Consider the following 25,813-nt stretch of genomic DNA (forward strand, 5'->3'; position numbering starts at 1 on the left):
AGCCTACACAGCTGTTCCTGAGGAGAGCCTGAATGTCTAATCCCTGCCTGCAGGAATGCAAGATATGCAGATGTGGTACAACTGAGTGACTTCTAATCTACGCATCTCAGTTTATTTACTTGGTGTATTTAATATCAAGGCAGAGAAAACTTTTGTTTTCATGTTAAGGTCACATGTGATGTGTTGGGGCTTAAATGATTTCCTGAGGAAACAGACACGTGTGTGTGTGTGTGTGTGTGTGTGTGTGTGTGTGTGTGTGTGTGTGTGGGGGGGGGGGGGATTTCGCTATCTGCTACTTTCAATGTTTTGGGAACATATTTAATATCCATATACAAAGCAGAACTCAGTTGGCTCATTACTGGAACATTTAATCTAAGATACATTTCGGAGCACTGTGACACACCACCCTGTATGTCCTTAGACACGGAACACCAGCCCCCAAACACTCTGATGGCCAGGGCAGGTGTCAGAAGCCAGCAAGCCAGTGGAGGGCAGCACTACCAGGTGGAGACTGTGAAACCCCAACCCCAGGGTGGCTCAGTCACAGACTTAGCTCAAGGACTTGGGTGCACCCACGCTGATGCAAACTTAAGATGGTGCTAACCTCATCACTTCCTGCCTGGCTGCTTATTTTTTAATATTGATAGAAAGTACGTACACACACACACACACACACACACACACACACACACACTCTCACTCACTCTCTCTCACATGCACGCACATAATCCCGGTAACGGCATTCTTATAACAGTGAAAAAGGCAAAACCAAATAGCTAAATGCACAGATTTTGAAATTCCACCTATATTCCCTTTCAATTTAATAGATGCTAGATCACAATTTAAACACTAATAAACGCATGTTGGAACCTATTGCACAAAAGCATAAAAATGCTCTTCATCCCTATAAAAACATACAAACCAAAGGCTACAAAAAGTAAAAGAAGCTTGCAAAACATCTCACAATTTTATCTTATATGCCTGTAAATAAAGCTGGACCATGGAAACCAAACAATTGGATGGGAAAATATGATAGAAGGCTTAAAATAGAATAAATAATTTTATAAAGTTAAGTTTCTTTTTTAACCCCCCAAATCTTAAATTCAATATTATATATTCTATCTGAGTTTTCTATTTTTGTGAAAACGGTGTTGAGCGAGACCACGTGCTGGGAGGCTGGTCCCAGAGCTGCCGGACGGACGCCTCCGATTTCTAGCATCGGCAGCTATGAAAACGACTTCGCAGGAGCTCCGCCTGCTGAGAAAGCTTGACAGGACCAATCACTAACTGATCCCAGTGTTCATGCTGGAAAAATAATAATATTCGGCCTTGGATGTCACGTGGAGCTTGGCAGGAGTGAAATAAGGCGCCCGGAAGCTTCCATCTGACGCAAGCTCACTCTGCTTCATCTCTGAGCGAGGTAAGGCTACAGGTCAGACCAAAGGGCAGAAGGGCATCAGGAAACCGTCTGCAGTGCAGACAGCGGATGATGGAATCTTAGAAAAATAGGTATTTTTGCTGCTGAGGTTTAACAGGTTAACGTGGTGACAGAAGCAGGGCTGTTGGGGCGGCAGCGCCCAGCCAGGACATCAGTTGCAATGTCCACCTCGCTGAATACTTAGATCTATCAACTTAGCACCATAGCAAAGTCAAGTGATTCTAAAAGTAGCTACAAAGTTACAAATACATATCATGAGATTATACAGCCATACTAAGTTTGATCTGAACTGTAAATTAAATTTACTTGAATTTGGAGGCTTCTAACTGTTTAATTTCACCACATGGGAAAACACCTAAATTCTAACGTAACTGCATTGTGAGAACACGGTCTTGCTTCAGCAGCACGTGTGTTCTGAGGTAGAAAGGTAATATTTACGCATAAACCCTTGTATAGTAACTCTATAAATGATTTGAATGAATAGCAAACTCAGGAAACTGAATAATTCAAACTGGCTTACATAGAGAGGTGATTTTGATTAATTTGAAACAAAGAGCTTGCTTTTGTTTTAGAAGGTCAGACATTAAAGACTGAGTTAATTTGGATGTATTTCGTTACTTACCAACATTTAATCTCACTAATTGCTGCTTCTGATACTGTGTATGTGAAAAAGGAAGAAAAGAAAAAGTGGGTGTTGATAAACCCAATCCCAACTGTCAAAGCAAATCCAAGAAAGAGATTCCAGTTGCTAAGGTGAAGACTCAGAAAGCTGACCCTCAGGGATGCACTAAGACGCCTCGTATGCTCACCAAGAGCTGAGGCAATGCTGGGATTATAGGGCAATCCTCACTGGGCACGGAAGGGCAGGAGGGAGAGGTAAGAGGGCACCAGACTGAGAGGTCCCTGGGACCCCAGGACAGAACCCCTTCTCCTTACTCTTGCCTTCATACCCCTGAAGAGGGATGAAGTTGGATATGTTACTGTCCATTCATTCTCTAACCTAAGAAAACAGTAAAGTATATGTGAGAAGGGTGTGTGTTAACAAATAAGATCCTCTCTATGACTGAAAAAGTAACTTCTGCTGAAGCGAGTTGTTTCCTCAAGTGAGCAGGTTTCTCAGTTACCTTTCATGAAAAAGACCCAAAGAACGCATGTTTAACCCCAACAGGATAGCAAGCCTGGAAATTCCAACTAGCAGGAACACGGAGGCTAGAGGCTCCCTCCTAGTGTCTTTACTGGATCCCTCCTAAGTGTCTTTACTGGATGGCTGGCGTTGGTTGGTACGTGACAATACAGCCACCACCACTCTTTCCAGCAGAAGAAAAACAGAATGAAAAAGGCAGGAGCTCCGGTGATGGCCTTCCCAAGGACTTGTCAACAAGCCAGTGCTGTGCCGCACCGGCCACGCCCCCTCTAGCTTGCCTTACTCAGGGTTACAGCCACATAACATTGGAGAGTAATGGAAGGGTTCTTGCCTTGCCCAGTCAACACAGACCATCCCAGGATACACAGTACAAGACTCAACCTTGGGAATGGGCTTCTGTTGTACCTAGAAGGTGGAAAATTAAACACCATGGCTAAATCATAGCATTGCTGCAAGCCTCTTTGGGTATACTTTAAATTAAAATTTTATATATCTCTTAAGTCTAAAGGCAACATAAATATTTACCATGAAAAGACTTTCAATAACTTACAAAGAACTTAATAAAAGTACAAGTATTTTTGAGGCTTATCATCAAACCTAAGCCATGAACTAAACTGAAACGTACTCAAGAGTCTCAAGACCTGGAAAGCAAGCAGAGGTGCTGTGTGTCAGGCGTGGTGTGGGAACGTGCTAATGTTTCACTTCTTCTCTGGCCTGTGGACCTGAAGCAGAGACGAGCAAACTGCGAAGTGTTTTCATCCTCTGTAAACGCGTGCTGGTAGTGTCTTGTTGGGAGTGGATTCTCTCATACAAAAGTTATAAATATTCTCTATTCAGAAATCTGGTCCGCATGGCACCCAGAGGCAACATTCCACAGCACATTTTGCCATGTAGAGTGCTGGGTGTGGGTTGAGTCTGGCTGGGCTTACAGCAAGTCCATCTTGGGTCTGTAGTGTAGCAGGAGGGGAGCCTTCTGCAAGACAAAAACAAAGGTGCTGAGGGAGGTGCAAGGGGCCCATCCATACTGTGCACACAAACCACAGGCACACAACTGTACCCGAAATGCAACAACTGAATTTAGTTCTGGATGACAAAGAGTAACTGTCATTGGTCCCAAGTCACCTAGTAGTCACCTCTGTGGTGTTTGGGACTCATGACAGGGCCTATGCAACCAGAACCAGAACTTGTTCCTCCTGCCTACTGCACTAACCCTGGCCTCTCCTAGGCAGTCTCTTACACTTCCAACCCTTGCTCTGATCAGCCCCAACTACTGGTCACCCTGGTCTTTGGCTGCCATGCTGTCTCTGTCCCCTTCTTTCTGGGCAACGATGTGGCTGAAGGTAGAAGAGCTGTGTTCCAGTCCTGAACAGGGATTGCTACACCAGATTCGTGACAGAGAGAGGTACCCAAAGTTTGAGAGTCTGTTCCAACTGTGGGAACTACCACATCTGATTCCCTGAATTCAGGGATTGAGTGTAGTTGTACTAAAGACCCTGGCTGGGTGAATAGATCCAGAAAGACAGCTGTTCACAGCAATGTCTGCAAATAAAAGTCATGCATAGCAAGTAAGGATCAAGAGACTATTCAAAAGAACCACCCAGTCTCACCTTGAATCTCCACCTTGTAACAACCACGAACTTGAGAGTGTGGTCCTTGCCCAGGATCTCCTCATTGCATAAAATGTCCAGCTGGTAGAAGAAGAGGCATCAATCAGGTGCATGTTCAACCTACCTTTACACTGAGGCTAATAGTAACAATGCACACAATACTCTGAAACAAGCCCCTCCCCAGTCATGTGGGAACATAGGTTGTCTGCTTATTCATTAACTGCATCATCCGCTGCAAGCACAGATTATACCAGAAAGCATTTCTGTTAAAACCAAACTTCTTTAGGGGTCAAAGGCAGAGCATGCGTCATAACTGTGCTGCAGTGGTCTGAAGGAACTTGGCCTCGTTGTTCTGGGCATCAGTGACGCCTGCCCGGTCCCTACCCCAGTTCTGGGCTTCTCTGATAAAGTTCTGGAGACATTATGTGTGGACCCCTCCCTGGATCTCCGCGCCCTGTACTTCAAGTCATTTTCCTCCCTCTAAATGGTAGTGAGATGTAAGTTTGTATGTCCATCCACTGACCCTTGAAGGGCCTAACCATCATCAACAATTCGGCAAGTCACAGCAGTGACTCCAGGCTACCCAGACAGAAATTTGGGACGGCACAACACAGAAGTCATAAGACAATTTCTCTTAATGCACAGAACACAACCTGGTACAACAGCACACAGGACCTTATCTGCACAGAGCATACAGGGCTTTCTTTACATACAGCTGCAGGGACTGATGGCCTATACCATCCTAGGTTTCACAATGGAGCCCTGCCCACTGTCCCTTACCCTGGCCATCCTGTTCTTAATGCAGTGAAGGAAAATGTGCCCTTAGACCTTTTCTCATTTCTTTAATAGACTTCATTACTCAGCAGTTTAAGGCTTCCTTATCCTCATCTTACACAGCACATGCTCCATAGAGACTAGACTGTTACAGCATGTGAACTATGTGTCTGTGCTTCAGCCTGAGGGATCTGGCTGTCATCCTCCTGACAATGACCTATTCCTAACTGCACTTAGCCATGGTTCTGTGTCTCCTTGTCTGAAGCCTAGTGCTTACAGGCGCATGTGACCGGCACTTGTCATTATAGTTTGCACATGGGTGCTCCAGGAGGTACATGGTGATATCTCACTGCTAAATTTGTATTTTCATAAGTGTGTGCATCAATGACTCCAGTGGTCTTATTATGTCCCTAGTCAGGGGACAAATGTTCTCACAGCCATGTAAGAGTGTGTTTCTTGTTGAGAGAGTGAAGAGTTAGAACACCAGCCTTTGAGTTCATGAAAGCTCAACTGTCTGCTGTCATCTTCACCGAGTGGTGCTGACTTTGTCATACATAGGCTGCTTATAAGCTACTGTCCCCAGCATGGCATGTCCTCACCCTACAGCAGCTCCTATGACTGGCCCTTAGTATTCAGTGTCTATGACAAGGCTCCCCACACTTCACACAGCATCAGGGATTGCAGAGCTCTGAGAGCAGAGTGTGATCCACCTAGGATACTCAGGAGCCAATGGAGGTGTAATGAAAACACCACACTTCTTGCTGGTCCCCATGGAGATGTGTTCCTATATGTGAAAGGCAGTTTCCTCTTGAACTTCCTGATATATCTAGCTCTACATAATGTGTAGAAACCACTTCAAGTCAAGATGGACACCTTTACCTCCACAGAATCCAAGGCTCCCGTGACCTTCCCATCTCCCCCTCTGCCTTATTTCCCAAACAAAATCCAGACTTGCTTTTTCCTGAGGGTTCCTGGTAGCTAGTATAAAGTCAGTCTTCATTCTGTGTCTTCCACCTCCTCCCCAGCCACTCATGTGGTTGGCTCAGGGCTGAGCGTGGGCCCCTTGACAGTCCAAAACCCTGGCTCCTAGGTCTGATACACAGCTCTGAGAAGCGCTGTGGCAGAACCACCAGGAATGTCTTGCAGTATGGCTATAATCAAATAGCCTAGATTGGGCAACTGATGAACAGTTAATATAAAATAAAACATTAGCATATATTAATATAAATAAATTGATAGCTAATATAACAGATTTAACAGTTAATATGTGTCATAGGCTGGAATTCTGGTCGCAGTGTAGGTACTTGCTGTCATTGCAAGTTGTAAGAGCAGAAGAGACATTCCCCAGTACAGGCTGTGACTTAAACGTTTCCCCAAGGTCCTGCCTCCCAGTACCACTGGGCTGAAATAGAGATTCAACACATGGATCTGAGGGACACTGACTATAAGAAGATCCTCTTGCCCCATGATTTCTTGGGGCTTGTGACCAGGTCACTCCAAACACACTCTCTATCTCCTTCCTTCCTTCCTTCCTTCCTTCCTTCCTTCCTTCCTTCCTTCCTTCCTTCCCTCCCTCCCTCCCTCCCTCCCTTTCTCCCTCCCTCCCTCCCTCCTTCCTTCCTTCCTTACTTATCTGGCCTCTCTTAAATCTGTATCTAAAATGCTCTTTTACTGCATACTAATACAGGATCCTTCTCACTGGGCTTAGGTTTAACAGACAATCTGGGATACTGTTCGATAGCTAACACAGCTTTATAGTCTACTCTCCAAACTGTATTAATCTCCACTCACATGTACTTGCTGCAACATGCTGAAACTTGTCTTGTTTTGACAAAGGTCTATGAGCCCTGCAAGTCCCTTTCCAGACAGCTCAGTAATCTTTGAGGCAACACTTCAAATCACCACCTTTCCTTAATTCAACAGGACCAGCTCCCACTTATGTTTTTGCCCAAATGCTACACAGCCTGGATTTCTGAACACATGAGCACCAACAACAAGCCAAGGGATCTCTGGTTTACTGTCTTTTCAGTTATTGATTTTAATCTCTAAGTGTCATATCCATCTCTCATTCACTCATCCACCACTTATTGTTAACTTTAAAAAAACACATTTCTGGGACTAGAAGGATGATTAGGATGGTGCCTAACAAGTGTCTATAACTTCAGTTCCAGGGGATCTAATGCTCTCTTTTGACCTCTGTGGATACCTGGCATGCACATGATTTATATATGTGTGGGTAAAACACACACACATACATACACACATATATACATATATATCTTTTATAAAAACAAATTTCCAAACAAGGGGCCAGCAAGATGGCTCTGTAGATAAGGGTACTTTGTTACCAAGCCTGCCAACCTTTGAGCCTAATCACCTAGGACTGCAGAGAAACCCCCTCCTCTAACACAGGTTCATTCAAGCATCTCAAAACTTAGGTGTAAGAATTAAAAAGGAAATTAACCAAGATGTGTATCATAAGATCCCAGTAGATACAAAAGTAAAAATTAAACATGAAACACTGAGTAAAGAACAGAAACAAAGTTGCCTCATAGTGGAGACAACTGACTCTTGCAAGCTGTCTTCTGATCTCCATGCAAGCACCACTGCATGTTTCTCTCTCTCTCTCTCTCTCTCTCTCTCTCTCTCTCTCTCTCTCTCTCTCTCTCTCCCCCTCTCATTAAAATAACAACAAACCTCTGAACAAGGTTGTTAAAAAGGAGGTGTGTATCTTTTGCTGTTGTTATTTTAACAAACAAGACAGGCAAGAATGATCTACCCCAGCTCTTTGGCTGATGACTACCTCGTTGAAGGAGGAGAGGTTAAGCTTCTTGGCGATAAATTTTTTCAGGTGCAGCACAGTTGCTTGGGCTGAGCATCTGATCCACTTCCGCTTGAGGCCACGTAGTTTGCTGCTGTTGCATTCCAGACAGATGCTCACCTAGGAGAGAAAAGATAAGAGGTCAGGACTGCCACACTCAGACTTTCCCTGGAGGAATACTAGCTCCTACACCTATGAGTACTGGTCTTTAGAAATCAGAACAACACTGCACAAGTTGTTTTACCACAGTTATTTTATACTTTTTTTAAAAAACCTCCTTAGTCTTTGTAATGCTTAGAAACACCCTAGCCTGTTAACTTTCGTCTTCTTATATCACTCTGAGAGTTATGTGTCTGTTTGTATTTGCCAAGGGCACTGAGTCCCTCATGTTCTCGAATGCCTTTGTCCACACAAGTCCTGTACTGAGCAAGGTCTGTGAAGTAAACAGAGTTCTTGACACAGAAGAAGGCCTGACACCAAGGAGGGTACTCTGCGTGTGCCACTACTTGGAGTCAGAGTAATGGTGTGGGATAAAAACCTACAAGTAGAGTTAAGTGTTGGATCAGAGTAGTCAAGGATAATGCAATGGAATCTGCTTCAGAGACAAAGCTTTATCCTAGGACTGCAGAGAAACCCCCTCCTCTAACATAGGTTCATTCCGGCTTCTCAAAACTTAAGTATAAGAATTAAAAAGGAAATTAACCAAGATGTGTGTCATAAGATCCCAGTATATACAAAAGTAAAAATTAAACATAAAACACTGAGTAAAGAACATTATACAGGTATAAAAACACAACATAACTTCTAAAAATAGCAAACACATTCACTGAAGCTAAAAACACCATGGGTACCTGAAACTGAAGATTAGTTTTAGCTCAAGATAAAAAAAAAAAAATCTCAAATATCATTTTAGGAAATTACTGTCTGGGAATGCTTGTATTCAATTGCTAAGTTCTGTACCCCAAGATCTGCTTGCTCCAAGACTAGCAGATTTTTACATATACCAGTCTTTATTGTATAACCTTTTCCCCCAATTTTAAACTATTGGTTAAACAAAACGGGTTACAGCAATTATTGGGGGAAATACAGAGAGGTGCAGTTTGAGTTATCACGAGCTGAGGACAGGGGAGAGAAAAGGAGTGCAGATGAAGAGAACAGGAAGGATCCATTAGTCCGATGGACCAGCAGTTATGTGCTAGAGAGAAATGCCTTCCCAAGGATGCCAGACTGCTGAAGCAGAAATAACCCAGAGAATTTCAAACAGCCAAGTATTTTGGGAACGCAGTTGAGGCAGTAGCCAGACTTGCACTAGAGATTTAGATTAGGGGTAATCACTGCCAGTAATTGCTCAGAGCTAGAGTCAACCCATGGCCCAGAGTGGTCAGAGTTCTGCTTTGCCTAGCTGTGGTCCCAGAGAGGTGAAGACATTTCTGCCACTGAATACTAGTAGATGCTCCTATATAAGCTAGCAGGGAATTCAGAAGGAACATACACAGGAGGTTAGGCAGCTTGTCTTTTCATTGGTTTTTTTTTTTTCTTTTTCTTCCGTCCTTTCTGGTACAAAGAAAGAGAGGGGAGGAGAAGTGAGGAGAGGAGAGACCAGCCAGAACTACATGAGACTATCTCAAGAAGGAAGGAGAGAGGAAAGAAAAATGGAAAACTAAGAAAGCTGAAGATGTAGTCCAATGGTAGAACACTTGCTTAGCAAGCACAAGGCCCTAAATTTCACACACTCTGTCTCCTGTCTCTGCTCTCTAAGAATTTCATACAATATATTTTGATCATTAAAATATTTTTAAAGCTTTGGCTTTTGTTAAAGAATGGCTTTACTTGTCATGGTGCTTTGGCTGTATGTCACTAGTGTTTGTCTGCTGCCTGCTGAAGCTGAAGATGGCCCTGGAGTCCACAGAACTGGAGCTACAGACAGTTATAAACCGCCATGTTGGGGCTGGAACTGAACTCTGTGGAAGATCAACCAGTGCTCTTAAGTACTAGGATCTCTCCAGCCCTTATCCCTTAAAGTTTCATTTTTCTGAGACGGTCTCATTTAGATTGGCCTCAATGGTGGGGTAATCCTCACACCTCGGCTCCAAGGGCTGGGTTACAGGTGCTGAATCACCAGGCTATGCCAAACTTAGTAAAAATAAGCAACAATCTGAAATAATAGTAGTGGGAAATAAATTAAAAATTACAATGACCACAACTCTCTTCTGCTTCTGGATGTGTCTTACCTTCTTCTGAGCATCTCTTTCTCTTACCCCTATGCCTAAGCCTACATACTAAAACCAAATTACCTGAATGAAGTCCAATTTCACTTCATTTAAAAAATCTTCTGGTATGCAGCAGAGGATGGCCTTGTTGGGCATTGAGGGAGGAGAGGCCCTTGGTCCTGCCAAGGCTCAACGCCTGGGCATCGAGTAGGGGAATGTCAGAGTGGGGAGGCAGGAGTGGGTGGGTAGGTGGGCAAACACCCTCACAGAAGCAGGGGGAGAGAGGATGGGATAGGGGATATGGACAGGAATTCAGGAAACAGAATAACACTTAAAATGTAAATAAAATGTATCCAATAAAAATATCTAAGTTGCAAATAAATAAGTATCTTCTGGAATAACGCATTAGGTGAACTCAACACGGGCCAGCAACAAGCCTGTTCTCTAAGACAAATACAACTGCAAGAACCACAGAGAGAAACTGACCAGGAAGCAATGATGATTCAAGAAACAATAAAAGGAACCTGTGAAATCAACACCAACTCTTCCTTGGCTGGTTGGTACTTTATGTTCATCCATCCAACTTACCACAGGCTTCAATGGAACCTCACAGAAGCCTTAGGTAGACATTATCACTATTTCACAGGCAAGGAAACTGAGGCAAAGGCAGAGTGACAGCTTGAGGAAGGAAACTACAGCTTAAGGCTAGTATGAGGATGTGAGAAGACATGCCTGTAAGTCCCCATGTGCTTGTGGCTAGAAAAATAGTTCCCCTGGGCTCTCTGCACAACTGGACTGTGACGGCTTATCTTGTCAACTTGAAACACCTGGAGAAAAGAAACCTCAAGCTCAGAAACTGCCTTCTTCAACTGCTCTATGGGCGTATCTGTGGGGAACTTTCTTTATTGCTAATTGATAGAGGTGTACCCAGACTACCCCAAACAGATGATCCCGTGTCGTGTAAGAGAGCTAGGTGAGCGAACCAAGGAAAGGGAGTCAGCTAGCAATATTCTGCTGTGATCCCTGCCTCAGTTCCTGCTTTGGCTTCCCTCCATTTGATCAGCACTCTATCACAGCAGCAGGGAGCAAACTGGGACAGAGACTGGAATCAGGAACACGGTGTTACTGTGACGGACCTGACTCTGTGGCTTCCACCGTTATCATGGGATGAAGGTACAGAATTTTAGAGCAGAGAAACAGAGAGACAGAGAGAGGAGGGGAGGGAGAAGAATAACAGAGAAAAGGAGTGGAAAGGGAAAGGGAGGGAGAGGGACAGACCTTTGCTTTACTGGGACAACGGATGCTGTTCAGCTGGGGCTAAAAACATCAGCTGTGATAGCAAGAGACCCAGCACCATGGAGGCAAATCTTCCTCAAAGTACTTCCTCAGAATAACACGCAGAAGCCACAGTCCACTGGGGAATGAAGGATGCACACTGAGCTAGCAGCAGAATTTAGTATATACTGTGGAAGTCTCTCCCACATGATCTCATTTTTTTCAGGCACGTTTGGGTCGAACAACTGAGGCTTGACACAGCATAGCAGGGTTGGTGTCTTCCTAAAAACAGGCTAGACTGGGGCGGGGGTCATTGAAGAAGGTGCAGCCTCCATTCCAGTGGAAACCCCAGATTCAAAGAGTCATGGAGAAAGTTTACTGGTCTGTGTCAGGATTGGAGTCTTCCTGATGGAGCTGTTGGTGAAGGTGCAGCCCCAGTTACAGCAGAGACCTGAAACTGGAGATGCCGGGACTGTGGGAAGAGAACCAAGGACAGTGGCAAACGGAATGGAACTGGCCTTAACCCATGAGACAAGCTGTATGTGCTGCAGAGGGCAGAGCCAAGGAAGAGGAACTGCCCAAGTCCTTTGGAACCCACAAGAGCCTGAGCCCCAGATGTCAGACACTGAACTACAAGATTTTAGAGCTACACTGTTGGACTGTGGTTTTCCTTAAGTGTGACGATTTTTAAGACTACTTTTAATTTTCCAGTAGTCCAGAATTAAGATTTTAGGTTTTTAAAGAGACTCACTGAGCCATCTCTCCAGTCCCCAAAACAGTGAACGTTTTAGTAATAAAACTTCTTAAACACTGTGGAACTTTAAAGTTATTTTGTATTTTATATTCCGATAATCAATATGAGATCCTGGGCCAAACAAGAAAGAAAAAGCTACAGTATAGCTTATGGTATAACTAAGGTTATAGTGATGTTTATATGTCCACTTGACAAAGAGTAGACTTAGGGTACTCTTGACTGTCTTTTTGACACATGGGAAGAGAGAACCTCAACTTAGGATCTGCCTGTGGAGATGCCTGCAGGGCATTGTCCTGATTGCTAGCTGATGGAGTGAGGCCCAGCCCACTGTGGACAGTGTCACCCAAATGAGGTGGTCCTGAGTTGTATAAGAAAGCTACGCAAGCAAGCCAGGGGAATGAAGTCAACAAGCAAGAGTCCCCTGTGGCCTCTGCTTTAGATCCTGCCTCCAGGTTCCTGCCTTGAGATCCTATCTTGGCTTCTCTTGACGATGGAGCATAAAGTGAAAAATGATACAAACCCCTTCCTCCCTCTAAGTTGCTTTTGGTTGCATTGTTTATCCCAGCAACAGAAAAACAAAGGAGAACCTGGATCCTGGAGAAGCATGGATTCCATGAGGAGATCAACAGAGACAGGATCCTCTGATTACAGTGAAAGGAAGTAGAAAGTACAAAAGCCAAAGCAGGGGCTCAGGTGGACACTTGAAAACACTCCTCTAAACAGGCAGGATGATGGCCTTAATGCCTCTCCAGAACAAAGGGTCAGCGCCAAGGATCGCACCCACGGCACACAAGAAGTACACAGCCTGTGTGGCATCAGCACACACAGAGTTTAGCTCCACAGGCTAAACGAGTACAAAAACAAGACCCACTCTTTACATATGCTTTAAGAAACTGGAGTAAGCAGCAGGATATGCAAAGGAAAAGGCAAACATTCAAAACAGTCAACAACAAGGATTTAAAAAAAAACTGTAAAACGAAGAAATCCTTTGAACAGTTCTAAGCCAACCTACAGAAAACTGACAGAAGCAATGCTAGGAACTGGGAAAGGCCAGAGACCCAGTGGCTTCCAAAAGCATAGAGCTGAGTTGTGGCAAGGAAAGGCTCGTAGGTACATGGCCCACGAGTCAGGGTCTGTATAACTGGGAGTGGGGGAAGTACTGCTCAAGAGTTGTTCCAAGGTACCTCTGTTACTGAGGCTAAGAATCAGCACAGCAGATGGAACCCAGGGCCACTCGAAGGGGACTGCAGTGCTTGCTGCCCACAAAGGCAGTCAAAGTGGTCTTCTTGCCACAGGAAGGCACTCTTATCCAGCACCTATCCCTGCAAACCTATCCCTGTTTCTGTGGTGCTACCATTAACTGCAGAAATGGACACATTAAAAATACAGTTCTATCATTCCAGTCCTGAATATACTGTCTGTCTCAGTCACTGTGTCTTCTGTTAGGGCCAAGATCACACCACTGTTTGTAGCTAGCTATTCGAGCACATTCCCAGGAAGCTGTAGAGTGACTGTTTCCGGTCAACTCTGGCATAATGACTGAAGTCAGACTGGGGAAAGAACCTGTCTCTTCCAAGGAAATTGGGCTAAGTTTTCCTGGTGGAGGCACGCAGTGGTTCTTTGCGTAATCCCAACATGCACTGATTATCACATGCTGACCCAATCACCCCGTGGAGTAGAGTAAGCTGTTTCCAGTGGACTGTCTTAGGCCATATGTAAGATGGCATTACCTAGGAATGATAACATATTTGTTCCTCGTTACATGTCTCACTCGTTTCCCTGCTGCTGGAAGAGGACATCTAAGCACAGTGACAGCCAACCAGTCATGGCATTTCATTACTTCCTGTTTCATCAAAAGCATCACAACTATTAGAACTGACAACTCAGACAATACACTAGGAAGCTCTATACACAGGGATACAGAACTTTATCAGATCCTTCTATGGCACTTCTGTGGCGATATTTTTGCTGATGGGTCACTTCCCTTGGAGACACAGCAGAGAATGTACCAAACCACTAATAGTGAGTATTTACAGTGGGCTGTAGAAAACATGATCTGATTGTGGACTGTAATTCTGTATGTCTCAATTGCTTTACAGTCAGCATGTGTTGCTTTGGTAATTAAAACAAATAAATGAAAGGAATATAAAAAGTTAAGGAGTTAATAGGAGGAAAACCATATGGTGTTTGATCCCACTACATTCCCGTGAGACACTGAAGTGTGCGAGCGTGGGATGAACTGATGCCCAGAAAACCAGTGTTTTCACCTGCTCGTCACTCCTGTGGTAATCGTTGTCCTCCTCCTGCTTCTCTTCTGCTGTCTCTTTATTTGAATTGTCATCTGCTTTGGTTTCACCTTTTAGCACAAACAGAAAATGTAGTAAAGGTTAAAATATCTAATCTAAAATTCAAAAGTTCTAGTATATAAAACTTTTTGAGGTGTAAGTGGAAACTCATAAAAAGGCAGAATTAAAATATTATACGCAACTTTTTCAAAATGGGGGGGTAATTCAATGCAAAACACTTTTGGCTCCAAGCATTTTGGACAAGCAAAACCCATATGAAGACACCTTATTATAATATTTGTGAAACCTGACAGTATACTAAAAATGATGTTGACATTTACTCTACTGAAAGCATGCATACAAGGATCTCAGTGAAGCAATTAAAACCATTCTGTGTATTTGCTGAGAAACTAAGGAACTCTGTGGTATGATGCCCTATGGCTACAGCCAGGTGACACAGATTTTGGATTAATGTGTCTTAAGGGGCCCAGAAGATGAAGAAAGTGACTAAAACTGGTAAGGACAGCAGAGGTAAGCCCCCAGGACCACTCAGCACTTCTCTAAGAAGCCTGGCTCATGGAACCTTACTTCTGGACACATACTTGGGACCATGTCCATCCATCTTACCCACTCCCACCCAGCCTAGTCTGGCTCCCACTGGGACATAGGCACCAACTTTCCTTAGGCTGTTAAGCACACACAGGGTGATCTTTACATTTCTCAGGCACTAGCAAAGTGCTAACACTTAAAGATGTTAATAATTATATCCACCTTCCATGTTTTTCTCTTGGGCCCTCTGTCCAATTCTACTGTCTCCCACATGACCCCTAGACATGCTCTAGTGTCTCTTGTACTCCATCTCACAGGCCCAGCCACCAGGGTTGATGAAGAACCTTTTCAACAACCATCAGAAAATGGTCACCTTCCAGAAAACTACGTAAGGCAAAGTACTCTGTGAGGGAGAGCTTGATAAATGGACCTCGGAACTGCACAGTGGCCTGACACAGCTACTCACCATTTCGGGGATCCAAGTGCTGTTTTGCTGAGCATGCCTCCCCCTTGATGTCACCTGGTACCTCCATGCCCAGTTTGTGATAGAATTCCCTCTGTTTTCTCATTTCCGCTATTAAGAATGGAGACATGTTTAATATTCAGTAGGAAAGGACTTTAATAAAACTGCTCACTAACATCACATGAAGACACTTGCAGATTAGATGATGAGTCTGAAGGGTGCTACTAGTCAGAAAATAAGCACAGGTCAAGATGGGAACCTGAATGACTAGGCTGTGGGTATTCAAGAACACTGGGACAGGACTTAGGTGGGAAGAACTGGGAGGACAAGACAGGCTCTGGAGGGATACTGCTCAGGACTAACGTCCTCAGGCCTCGATGGTGTGGGATTATTCATCACCCAGAGCAGGACGGATCCTAGGGAGGCGGTTTGAGGAACTCAGAGTATGACAGACCCTGAGGAGATGACTCGGATGACCCTTCATACATAATCACTGACAATGTGGCTGCTAGTGATTCACATATGCTGCTGAGTGCTCCCATTGTCCCTGTGGCTATGATGGTCACACACTGCAATCACCAGGTTGTGGGCTGAATGACAAGGACAGATCTCGAACAACCATGTCCTGAAAGCCTACGTTTGTGTGCCAAGGTCACTTGGTCACATCAAACTACAGCAGTACCCCGTGGACATGTCTGTCTTGAACTGGGTGAAGACTGCTTCCAGTGGGCAGTAGTGGCCATAAAAGAAATGCAAGAAAAAGGAAACAGAAATCTCCAACCTACAGAGAAAGTTTATTCTTGGAGGCAGATATCTAGTCATGAAGCTATCCAGAGCTTCCGACCACAATGTTTCTTGGGATCACTAACCAATAAAGCAACATAATCAGCCCTTAGATGGTCAGCATACCCCACTAGCTAACCAAGCTGATACCTTGTACTTAGAGAAAATAATCAATTACATGAGATGAAAACAGCTTTTGACTTACAGCAAAAGTCCCATCTTTCTTTTTTTAATTAAAAAAAAGATTTATTTATTATATTTAAGTACACTGTAGCTGTCTTCAGACACACTAGAGGAGGGCATCAGATCTCATTACAGATGGTTGTGAGCCGCCATATGTTTGCTGGGAATTGAACTCAGGACCTCTGGAAGTGCAATCAGTGCTCTTAACTGCTGAGCCTTCTCTCCAGCCCACAAAAGCCCCATCTGTGAGACTAAAATTCATACCCAAATGATGCACTCTAGATCCTGACCATTACTAAGAACATAGAGATGGCAAAGAAGCTTAAAATAATTTATTCAAACCAAAAATCTCTAAGTTTCTCTGTAAAAGATACTTTACATGTACTGAAGTAGCAAATGCTTCGTTAAACTTTTAAAATCTTACTTTTTTTCTTTTTGAGACAGGGTTACTAGCTAGCCTGGAACTCATTGTGTAAATAAGGCTAGCCTCTAACTCAGAGATCTTGCTTTTGCCTCCTGAATGCTGAGATTAAAAGCATGTGCCATCATGCCTGGCCTCATAGACTTTTCATCTGCACAACTGCCTTTTCCTATAAACCTGAAACCCCTAGAGCCCTAGCATCCCGCCTGAACAGATGCTTTGCAAACCCTGACTGTACAAGAATGAGGTTGTATAAGCTGTGTATCTGCTCAGAAAAGGAGCCCTTCTACAGTAGAGGGAAGCAAGGGCTCCACCAAATAGACGGCATTAGAAACAGCTAGAGATGTTCTTGGGCCAGAGAGATGATTCAGTGGTTAAAGATGCCCACTACCAAGCCTGACAATCTGAGTTTGATACTGCGACCCACAAGTGAAAAGAGAGAACTGATTCCTGCAAGTTGTCCCCTGACTTATATCCAACTACAGCACCATATACCAGGGCTCACATATATACACAAAATAAATAAATGAAGAGAGATTCCCATATACAACTGTATGAAAGGCAGCCCTAAAACTAGAGCATGAAACAGTTTCTGACAAAGGAAAGCCTCCCAAAGTGGCCTCAAAACCAGCTGTGACCTGAACACCAAAAGTCCAGAGATCAATAAGGACTCACCAAAGGCAGAAATAACTCCGTTTCTGACACCATGATTACTGCCTACTTCCTTAACATTCACTTATAATAAAAAAGGAAAATAACACCCAATGTATGGTTGAATCAAATGTCTTCTGAAGGCTCATGTGTAAGGTTGCCAACTATGGGGCTCCTAGGAGGTGACTGCATCAGGAGAGTCCTAGCTCCCGAGGGTGATCTGATGACATTCCGGGGAGGTATAGAAGGCAGGGTCTCGCTATGGAAAGCAGGTTCCTGCATGCTTCTACAGAGTAACTGCTCCTCGACCTTCTTTGTAGATTTATGTTAAGGCGATACATGATGGGACAGGAGAGAAATAGGTGGGGAAAGGTCAAGGAGCAGAAGTGGGGGAGGAGGTAGGAGGAAGATTCTGGGAGAATCAGGATGGAGCTGGAGGAGGATCTAGATCCAGGTGGACTTAATGGGCGTTAAGTAGATATGAATATTTTTAAGGGTTTCTTTAGTTTTTTTTATCTCATACAGTTTGTATCTTTGTCCACTGGATGTAAGCTTATTGTGTAGAGGGTTTGTGGTTTGAGAATTTAATTAATGTATAAGCCTGCATGAGAAGCTACCAGGCTTTGGAGTCAAGTTTGTGCTGGGTAGTGGGATAAAGGAACATGCTGGGGCAGTCGGAATGGACCACCTGGGAAGGGAACTGCATGGAGAGCATGTTTTGTGGACTGTGTGACAGAGTCTGTGCACTTGGCTCCACACTACAGTGGCGTCCTCGGAGTGAGACTGCAGAGGCCGATAAAGGAATAAGCCATCACATAATATTTACAGCAACACTTCTTGTCTGCTTTTACTCCTGTTTCCTGGCTACCATGATGTAAGCAACTTTGCTTTGCCATAACCTTCCACCGTGACCCACAAATAATGGAACAGATGGCATAGACTTAAAATCCAAAATTCCATGACAAAAGTCTCTTCTCTAGGTTGTCTCTCACAGGAAAAAACTCTAATACGTTCAATATCAGGTATATACAGATACAGAAACACTGCTCAGCATGTGGGCACAGGCCTATTAATCCCAGCATTTGTAAGGCAGATGCAGGTGGATCTAAATAAGGCCAGCCAAAGCTGGAGAGTTAGACCCTATCAAAAAACAAACAAACAAAAAGACTGCATTAAAACAAAAAAAAACAAAAAAAAAAAAAAAAAAAAAACAGATACAGAAATATTAATTGAATTGTTCTGGCATTATATATCTTGGGATTTTGATGCAGAACATCATCTGAGGCTGTACAAACATTTCCAATGACAATACTCTGCCAATGAGTCGACCTGAATTAGTTGTGTCTGCTAGACCCACAGCGGGTGCAACCCAATAGCTTATCATAGATGAAATTCAAAATTCAGTAACAAGGGACTGGAGATAGACTGGAACTTGTCAATCAAAAGACAGTAATGACAATGAAGTATGTTCTTTGTAATGAACCTTTTGGAGGGAAAGATTTTAACTTCTAACTGTAGTTAAAAGTTATTGCTCCAGTTTCTCACTCCATCCCTTTGTCTCACAGCCAACACTCAGGGCAGTCTTCCCCTGGAAACCCACTGGCTAGGCTAGCAGAGAACAGGCAGGCAAGCTTCACTCTCCCTGCCATCCTCCAATCCCAATTCTGCAGTTGCAGTCTCATCCCCAACCCTGTAACAGAACACTTGCAGGGATTGTCTTCCTCTCTTCTCCCATTCACTGCAGATTCTACAGATTCTCATGGCAGACCCAGCTTTCCTTCTGTGAACCCTCTCAGACCTCGCCCACCCTTCTAGCCCATCAGGGTAAAAGGATGGGGAGATATTCCAAGCAAATGGATCCAAAAAAACAAGCCAATGCAACCAGTAAATTAAGACTTCAAATCAAAACTAATCCAAGGGATCAGGGAAAAATAATATAGACTTATCAAAGGAAAATTTCACCAAGAGGACATTACAATTCTTAACATCTCTGTGATAAACACAGGGCACCAAAGTTCAAAAAAGACAACTACAGATAAATCACATACTGACCCTCACAGTGAGAGTAATTTCAATACCCAACTCTCACCAACAGATAGGTCATCCAGAGAAAAACTAAACAGAAACACTGGAGCTAACAAACTTTATAAATCAAACAGACCTAACAGATACTTACAGAACAGTTTACCCAAACACAAATGAATATACCTTCTCAGTACCTCTAAAATTGACCACATATTTGGACACAAAGTAGGTCTCAACAGATACAAGAAAACTGAACTAACCTCCTGCATCCTATCTGACCACCATGGATTAAAGCTGGACATCATCAACAACAGAAACACCATTGAGTTTACAAGCTCATGGAAACTTGACAACTCACTACTAAATGAAAGTTGAGCCAAGACAGAAATTAAAAACATTTTAGAATTGAATGAAAATGAAAATACAACATACCTAAACTTATGGGGTACAATGAAGATAATTTTAAGAGGCAAGTCCATAGCACTAAATGACTATATTAAAAATTTGGAGAGATTTCATATTATTAAAGCTCTAGAACAAGAAGGAATAACATTCAAAAGGAGTAGATGGCAAGAATAATCAAATTTGGGGCTGAAATCAACAAAATAAAAACAAAAATACAACACAAAAAAATGAAACAAGGAGTTGTTTCTTTAACAAACCCTTGTTCAAATTAACTAAAAGGCAGAGAGAGAAGATTCAAATTAGCAAAATTAGATAGTGGTACATAACAACAAATACCAAGAAAATGGAGAAAATCACAAGACATACTTTAAAAAGCTATATCTAACTGAAAAAAAGATTTAAATGGGGTAATTTTCTTGATATATATATAACATCTATCAAAGTCAAATCAAGATCAGATAAACAATTTAAACAAACATATAAACCACAGTGTAATAGATGCAGTCATTACTCCCCAAAATAGACCCATCCCAGTGCCAAATGGTTTAAGCACAAAATTCTACCAGACTTTCAAGAAGAGTTAACACCAATACTCTCTTCAAATTTATGAGGCTACAGTTACCAAGATATGTAAGCCACATAAAGACTCAACAAAGAATATTACAGACCAGATTCCCTTGTGAAACACAAAGTTTCTCAATAAAATACTTACAAACCAAATTTAAAAACTTATCAAAAGGACCATCTATCATAATCAAGTAGGCTTCATCCCAAGGGGTACAGGAATGGTTCAACACAAAGCCACATGATCATCTCATTAGATGCAGAAGAGGCTTTTGACAAAACCCAATACCCTCTCATGATCAAAATCCAGGAGATTCTAGGGATAGAAGGGACATACCTCAACATAATAGAGGTGATTTATAGCAAGCCCACAGCCAAAGTCAACCTAAATGGAGAGAAACTAAAAATATTTCTACTAAAATCAGGAACACAAGGCTGTCTCTTTCCATACCTATTCAACACAGTACAGGGAGTCTTAGACAACTGAAGGAGATTACAGAATACAGGAATCTTCATGTACTTGGCTACATGCTTATAAAATCTATTGCAAATGCTTCTGAAGATCTTAGCATTTTATCTTGAGGTATTCTTAGTTGTTTCCTAAGACTAACAGCATGTATCACAGGAGGACAATGGGAAAATCTAGGACTCAGGCATGTGGAAAATAAGGATGCTGCTGTGGAAAGGGTCTAGGTCTAAGAGTCAAAACCCCAGCTTTGAGCTCGAGCTCAGCAGCGTTTCTACTCACCTTCCTGGAGGCCCGGCACCAGCTTGTAAACAATGTCCTGCATGGTTCTGTCATGACTGCAAAAGAGAAAGGGGGTGGGGGGGAATGTCATCGACCAGTGTAGATAATATAATTATTTACATATTTAACAACTCGAGATTGGCTTTTCCTTCTAGTTTTCAATGAAACACATGTACTAAAATATATCTAGGACTTGAATTAATGCATCATTTAATTTAGGGTCTAGCTATTTGGGATGAGAAGGTAACTCTGGGAACAGTGCCCTGACTCCTGGTCTGTTGGACACAGGCAAACACAAAAGTACAGAACTACTTCATCTACATATGGTGCTATTATAGTTTGCTACTTTTAAGCATTCAGTATAATTATGTCAATTACATAATTATATTCTTGATTAAAATGTTAGAGAATTTAATTTTCAAAACCATTTTAACTTCTAAGCATTACTCTATAAGCCTATATGAATCCAGTCACTAACCAATAATTACACTTTAACAAATGCACAGTAATCTAGCCAAACTGGGCTCAGTCATGGGCAAGTCCTAGTGTAACTGCAGCTATCTAACATCACTCACTGCATGCACCAACTTCTGGAAGCTCTTAGCTATGAGGCCCAACTACATATTGTATGAGAGTCACAGAGCGCTCCCACCCTCCTTGCTACTATCCACACAAAGGAATATGGTCCACACCTAGACCAGGATGCACGCACTCAGGTGCAAATTTGGCCTGTGCTGATTGGTTTTTGCCAACTTGGCACAAACTAGGATCACCTGGGAAGAGGGAACCTCAGTTGAGGAACTGCTCCCATCAGACTAGGTCTGTGGCCATAGGTGGGGGTGGGTCTTAATTAGTGATTGATATTGGAGAGCCCAACCTACTATATTCGGTATCAGCCCTAAGCAGGTGGTCAAAAATTGCCTGAGAAACCAGGATGAGCATACCATGGAGAATAAGCCAGTAAGTGCCTTTCCTTTATGGTTCTACTTCAGTTCCTGCCCCGATTCTTACAGTGATGAACTAATAACTGGAAGTATAAGCCAAATAACCCATCTCCTTCCCAGGTTGGTTTTGTTTAGTGTTTTAGCACAGCAACAGAGAAGCAAACTATGACAGGACCCTCCCTCATGCATTTGATGGCCCTGATATCAACCACTCCTACCTAGCTTTTGCTGGAGCTCACAGGTCAAGACCAGAGCTCCAACAGTTGGGCACCAGGCAATGACGCCAGGTTCTGTCTACCTTGGAAGCCCAGCAAGAGGGCTAGGAAACGGGGTAAGTGGAACACACAACACAGGGTGCTTTCTGAATGAAAGGTTCTCAAAGTGGAGCTGTATCTTTAAAAGGAACATGCTCACACTCCAGGCTGCCAGCGGCACTTTCAGCATTCTCCGCAAGGTCTCTACCACAGGCTTAGACCATCTCTGCTAGTCCTGGTTGCCCATCTTTCCACCCTAAATCCTGAAAGTAAATACTGAAGCCAATAAAGCCCCTTATACATACTACCAAAGGGCCCAAAGGCATTCTCATCTTACCCTGTAAGTAGAGAATCAAGCAAGGGGTGCGGGCAGGTGAAGCCAAGTCAGGAACAGAGGATGGTACCAGCAGAGATGTGACCCTAGACTATTTCCGATGGAACCCAGACAGTGCCAGTGAGAGAGAGGCTAAGAAAGTTAGAGCTATAGCTCCCTCGGCAGAACACTTGCCTGCATTCACAAAGCTGGTTTGATCCCATAAATAGGGTGCAGTGGAACATACTTATATAATCTCAGCACTTGCATAAAAGCAGGAGGATGAGAAGTTCAAGGTTACACAGAACCCTGTATCTATTAAACCAGAGAGGTTAAAAGACTCTCTTAGGTCAAGAGTTTACGGCAGGGAATAGCCTCTACCCAGCTCATAATGTAAGTCACAACACTCAGGCCAAGATGCCACCCTGCTTCCTTTACTTGTCCAACACCTGTTCCATTGCTGTGTTCCTCCCCCAGTTCTCTTCTGTGCTTGCATGGCAATCTAGGCTTCTATAAAAGGGTCTGCCCACAAGACAGCTCTTTTGTGTTCTGCATCCCATTCCCAGCCCCAATGAAGCCCCCTCACCATTCCTGTCAGCAGTTCAAATGGGGAACCTACTTCTGAGCGCTACAGAAGTACATATTAGAAAGAAAGCAGGTGACACAGCTTGTGCCGTCATGAGGCACATGAGAACAGAAAAAGCAGAACAGAGCCCTAAGGAAGGTGGTATCACAAGGAAGTCCCAACAGAGTTGATGTATGGGGAGGCACGAAGCTGAGGCACAACTATGGTAGTAGGCTGAGGTGTGCCAAGTCACCTGGCATCATGGTGACAGAATTAAAACCTACCACCATACAGCACTGGCCAGAACACAGAGCACGGGACTTGGTTCAAGAGCCAATGAGAATACGGACAGAAGTTCCCTAAATCAGATGCCATCCACCCCCTCCAGACGGGACACTGGCAAGGACTCAGGACAGAACTAAACACCAAGAGCCTCTAGACATTTCCGTATGTCCACTCACTACACAGGTCTTGTGCAGAGACTGTGTGAAGGGACGATTTGGCACTGAAGTTAGGAACACAGGAAGTAGCAACAATAGCATTGGTAGTGTTGTCTGGAAGCCAGGAGGGACTTCCAAGGTCCGACAACTCAACATGAACTGTTACTGCTCCTAGTTGGACGTGTGGTTTCAAGCTGTGCGGCTCTTTAGTTCATCTTCTCTCTGACTCCCTCATGCCAAATCTGAGTGGCTCTTGAAGTCAGAAAGTCCACTAATAAGCCCTGCTTCTTTGGCTGAAGTTCCATTACTACTCTAAAGAAAGTTAAGTCTGGTGTCTCTTTCACTTCAAACTTTCAGTTTAAGAAAACTCGTAAGATTCCACTTGTTCTCATGGTTCCCCAGGGCAGGTGCTGCTGGACAGCCACTGCCATGGCCCTGTCACCTGCAGTGTAGCATCTGGGGACTAAGAACAAGTGTGGACACTGTGGTCAGGGAGCGCCCGCCCGTGTTCTTACCCGATATACTGTAATGGGTGACTCTGATGGATCACGATCCTGCAGGTGGGGCAGGTATTATTTTCCTCCAGATACTTCACCAGGCAGCTCCTGCAGACTATCCAAAGGGAGAGGGTGATAGTAACCCAAAAGAAAGGTTCTGGTTGGTACTATGTCCAGCTAACTCCAAGATGGCTAAGAGGACACTCTCATAAACAACCTCCTCTACATAGTTCCTGACCTCTGAAAAGGGAGTACCATTACCATCTGTTACACAGTCCTAGCCTAGGAACTAATGAGGAAGAAACATCAAAGAGTGGTTAAGTTACTCAGTGGCAAGATCATGAGAACATAACTAATATTTTAAAAATCTGTATTCTGGCTTAAAAGATGATAACACTAGGTAATATTCAGTGAAACTAATACAAAATTGAACTACCAATTTCTAACACAATTAATCTCAGCCTAACAATTCTTCAAAAGTGGAAAACATTTTCAAAAATGGAAAATTACAGGATGGAAATTATGTGTGTTGTGAGTGTTTAACTTCATAAACTAACTGCTCCTCGGTGGTCACTAGATGTACTTTTTACAGCACTCATGCCAACAGGTGATCCATGCAGAGCATCTGTCTTCCAGTGAGAGGGAAAAATTAAGAAGAACAATGTTAGGGGGGCTGGAGAAATGGCTCAGCAGTTAAGAGCACTCAGGTGCTGTTACAGAGGACGTAGGTTTGGTTTCCAGCACCCGCATGATGGTTCACAGCTGTTTGCAATTCTAGTTCCATGGGATCCAACACCTTCTTCCGGCTCTGCCAGTACTACAAGTACGTGGTGCACATACATGTATGCCGGCTGAACACTCAAAGATAAAGAACAAACAAGCAACAACAAACACCCTGCACAGGTCCAGGCCTGATTGTTAGAAAGAAAACTATGTCACTTGAACTCTAAGAGCACAAGTACCACCAGTGACCAGCTTGACAGGTCAACAACAAAAAAGGGTAGTTTCCCTTTGTTCAGCTTTCCTGAAAGGGGAACCACCCTCCAGAAAGTTACCCACAACTCCCTACTTTAAGGAAAGCTTTCCAATCCCCACTCAAGATCATTGTTCTGCTCCTGTCCCTGTTGCTCTTGTGCAGGGCTAAAGCCCAAAGGAATGTGCTAGAGCAGCCCCCACCCCAATCAGCTCAGGATAGAACTGGCCGTACTCACACGTGTGCAAACACTCAGTCACTGTGGTTGCGTCAATGAGGTAGCCGCTGCACAGGCGGCAGGTGATGTGGGCATTTATGTCCCAGAGTTTAATCTTCCTGGTCAACATCTTTGGCTTCTGCAAGAGAAATACACTGAGGTAACTGTGATGACTAATGTGGGTTCTTTCTCAAACTGACGACATCTGGAACTAAACAAAACCCAAGTGGCTGAGATACACCTGTGAGCAGTTTTTTTGTCTTAATTAAATCATTTGACGTGGAAAGACCCAGTTTTAATCTGGATCTTTTGAGGTGGGAAGATACACCTTTATCTATATCTCTTGAGATGGGAAGATTACTCTGGGACACAAAAAGACATGGAAGAAGAAAGCTTGCTCTTTGTCTGCTTGCCCTTGCTAGCAAGTTTGTCCCCTCACTGGCATTGGAGTCTCCTTCTTTGGGATGTCAGTGTATACTGAAGACCAGCAGAACCATCCAGCCCCACCCG

The 25,813-nt window shown here is 43.5% G+C and overlaps 1 protein-coding gene across 1 annotated transcript in view; it reads right to left on the reverse strand.

Annotated features, from left to right (window-relative positions):
- Positions 1-789: 789 nt before the first annotated feature.
- PCGF3 (polycomb group ring finger 3) overlaps positions 790-25,813 on the reverse strand; it is a 36,160-nt gene continuing 11,136 nt past the window's right edge. Inside the window, exons 4-11 of the mRNA XM_080925336.1 lie at positions 25,325-25,442; positions 24,132-24,228; positions 21,101-21,156; positions 15,324-15,431; positions 14,291-14,379; positions 7,767-7,904; positions 4,190-4,270; positions 790-3,555 (exon numbers count right to left, since the gene is read on the reverse strand). Coding sequence (XP_080781462.1) covers positions 3,508-3,555; positions 4,190-4,270; positions 7,767-7,904; positions 14,291-14,379; positions 15,324-15,431; positions 21,101-21,156; positions 24,132-24,228; positions 25,325-25,433 — 726 coding nt within the window. The 5' untranslated portion in view covers positions 25,434-25,442 and the 3' untranslated portion in view covers positions 790-3,507. The remainder of the gene's footprint in view (positions 3,556-4,189; positions 4,271-7,766; positions 7,905-14,290; positions 14,380-15,323; positions 15,432-21,100; positions 21,157-24,131; positions 24,229-25,324; positions 25,443-25,813) is intronic.

Source organism: Micromys minutus, assembly GCF_963924665.1.
Source record: "Micromys minutus genome assembly, chromosome: 11".
In the NCBI taxonomy this organism is placed as follows: domain Eukaryota; kingdom Metazoa; phylum Chordata; class Mammalia; order Rodentia; family Muridae; genus Micromys; species Micromys minutus.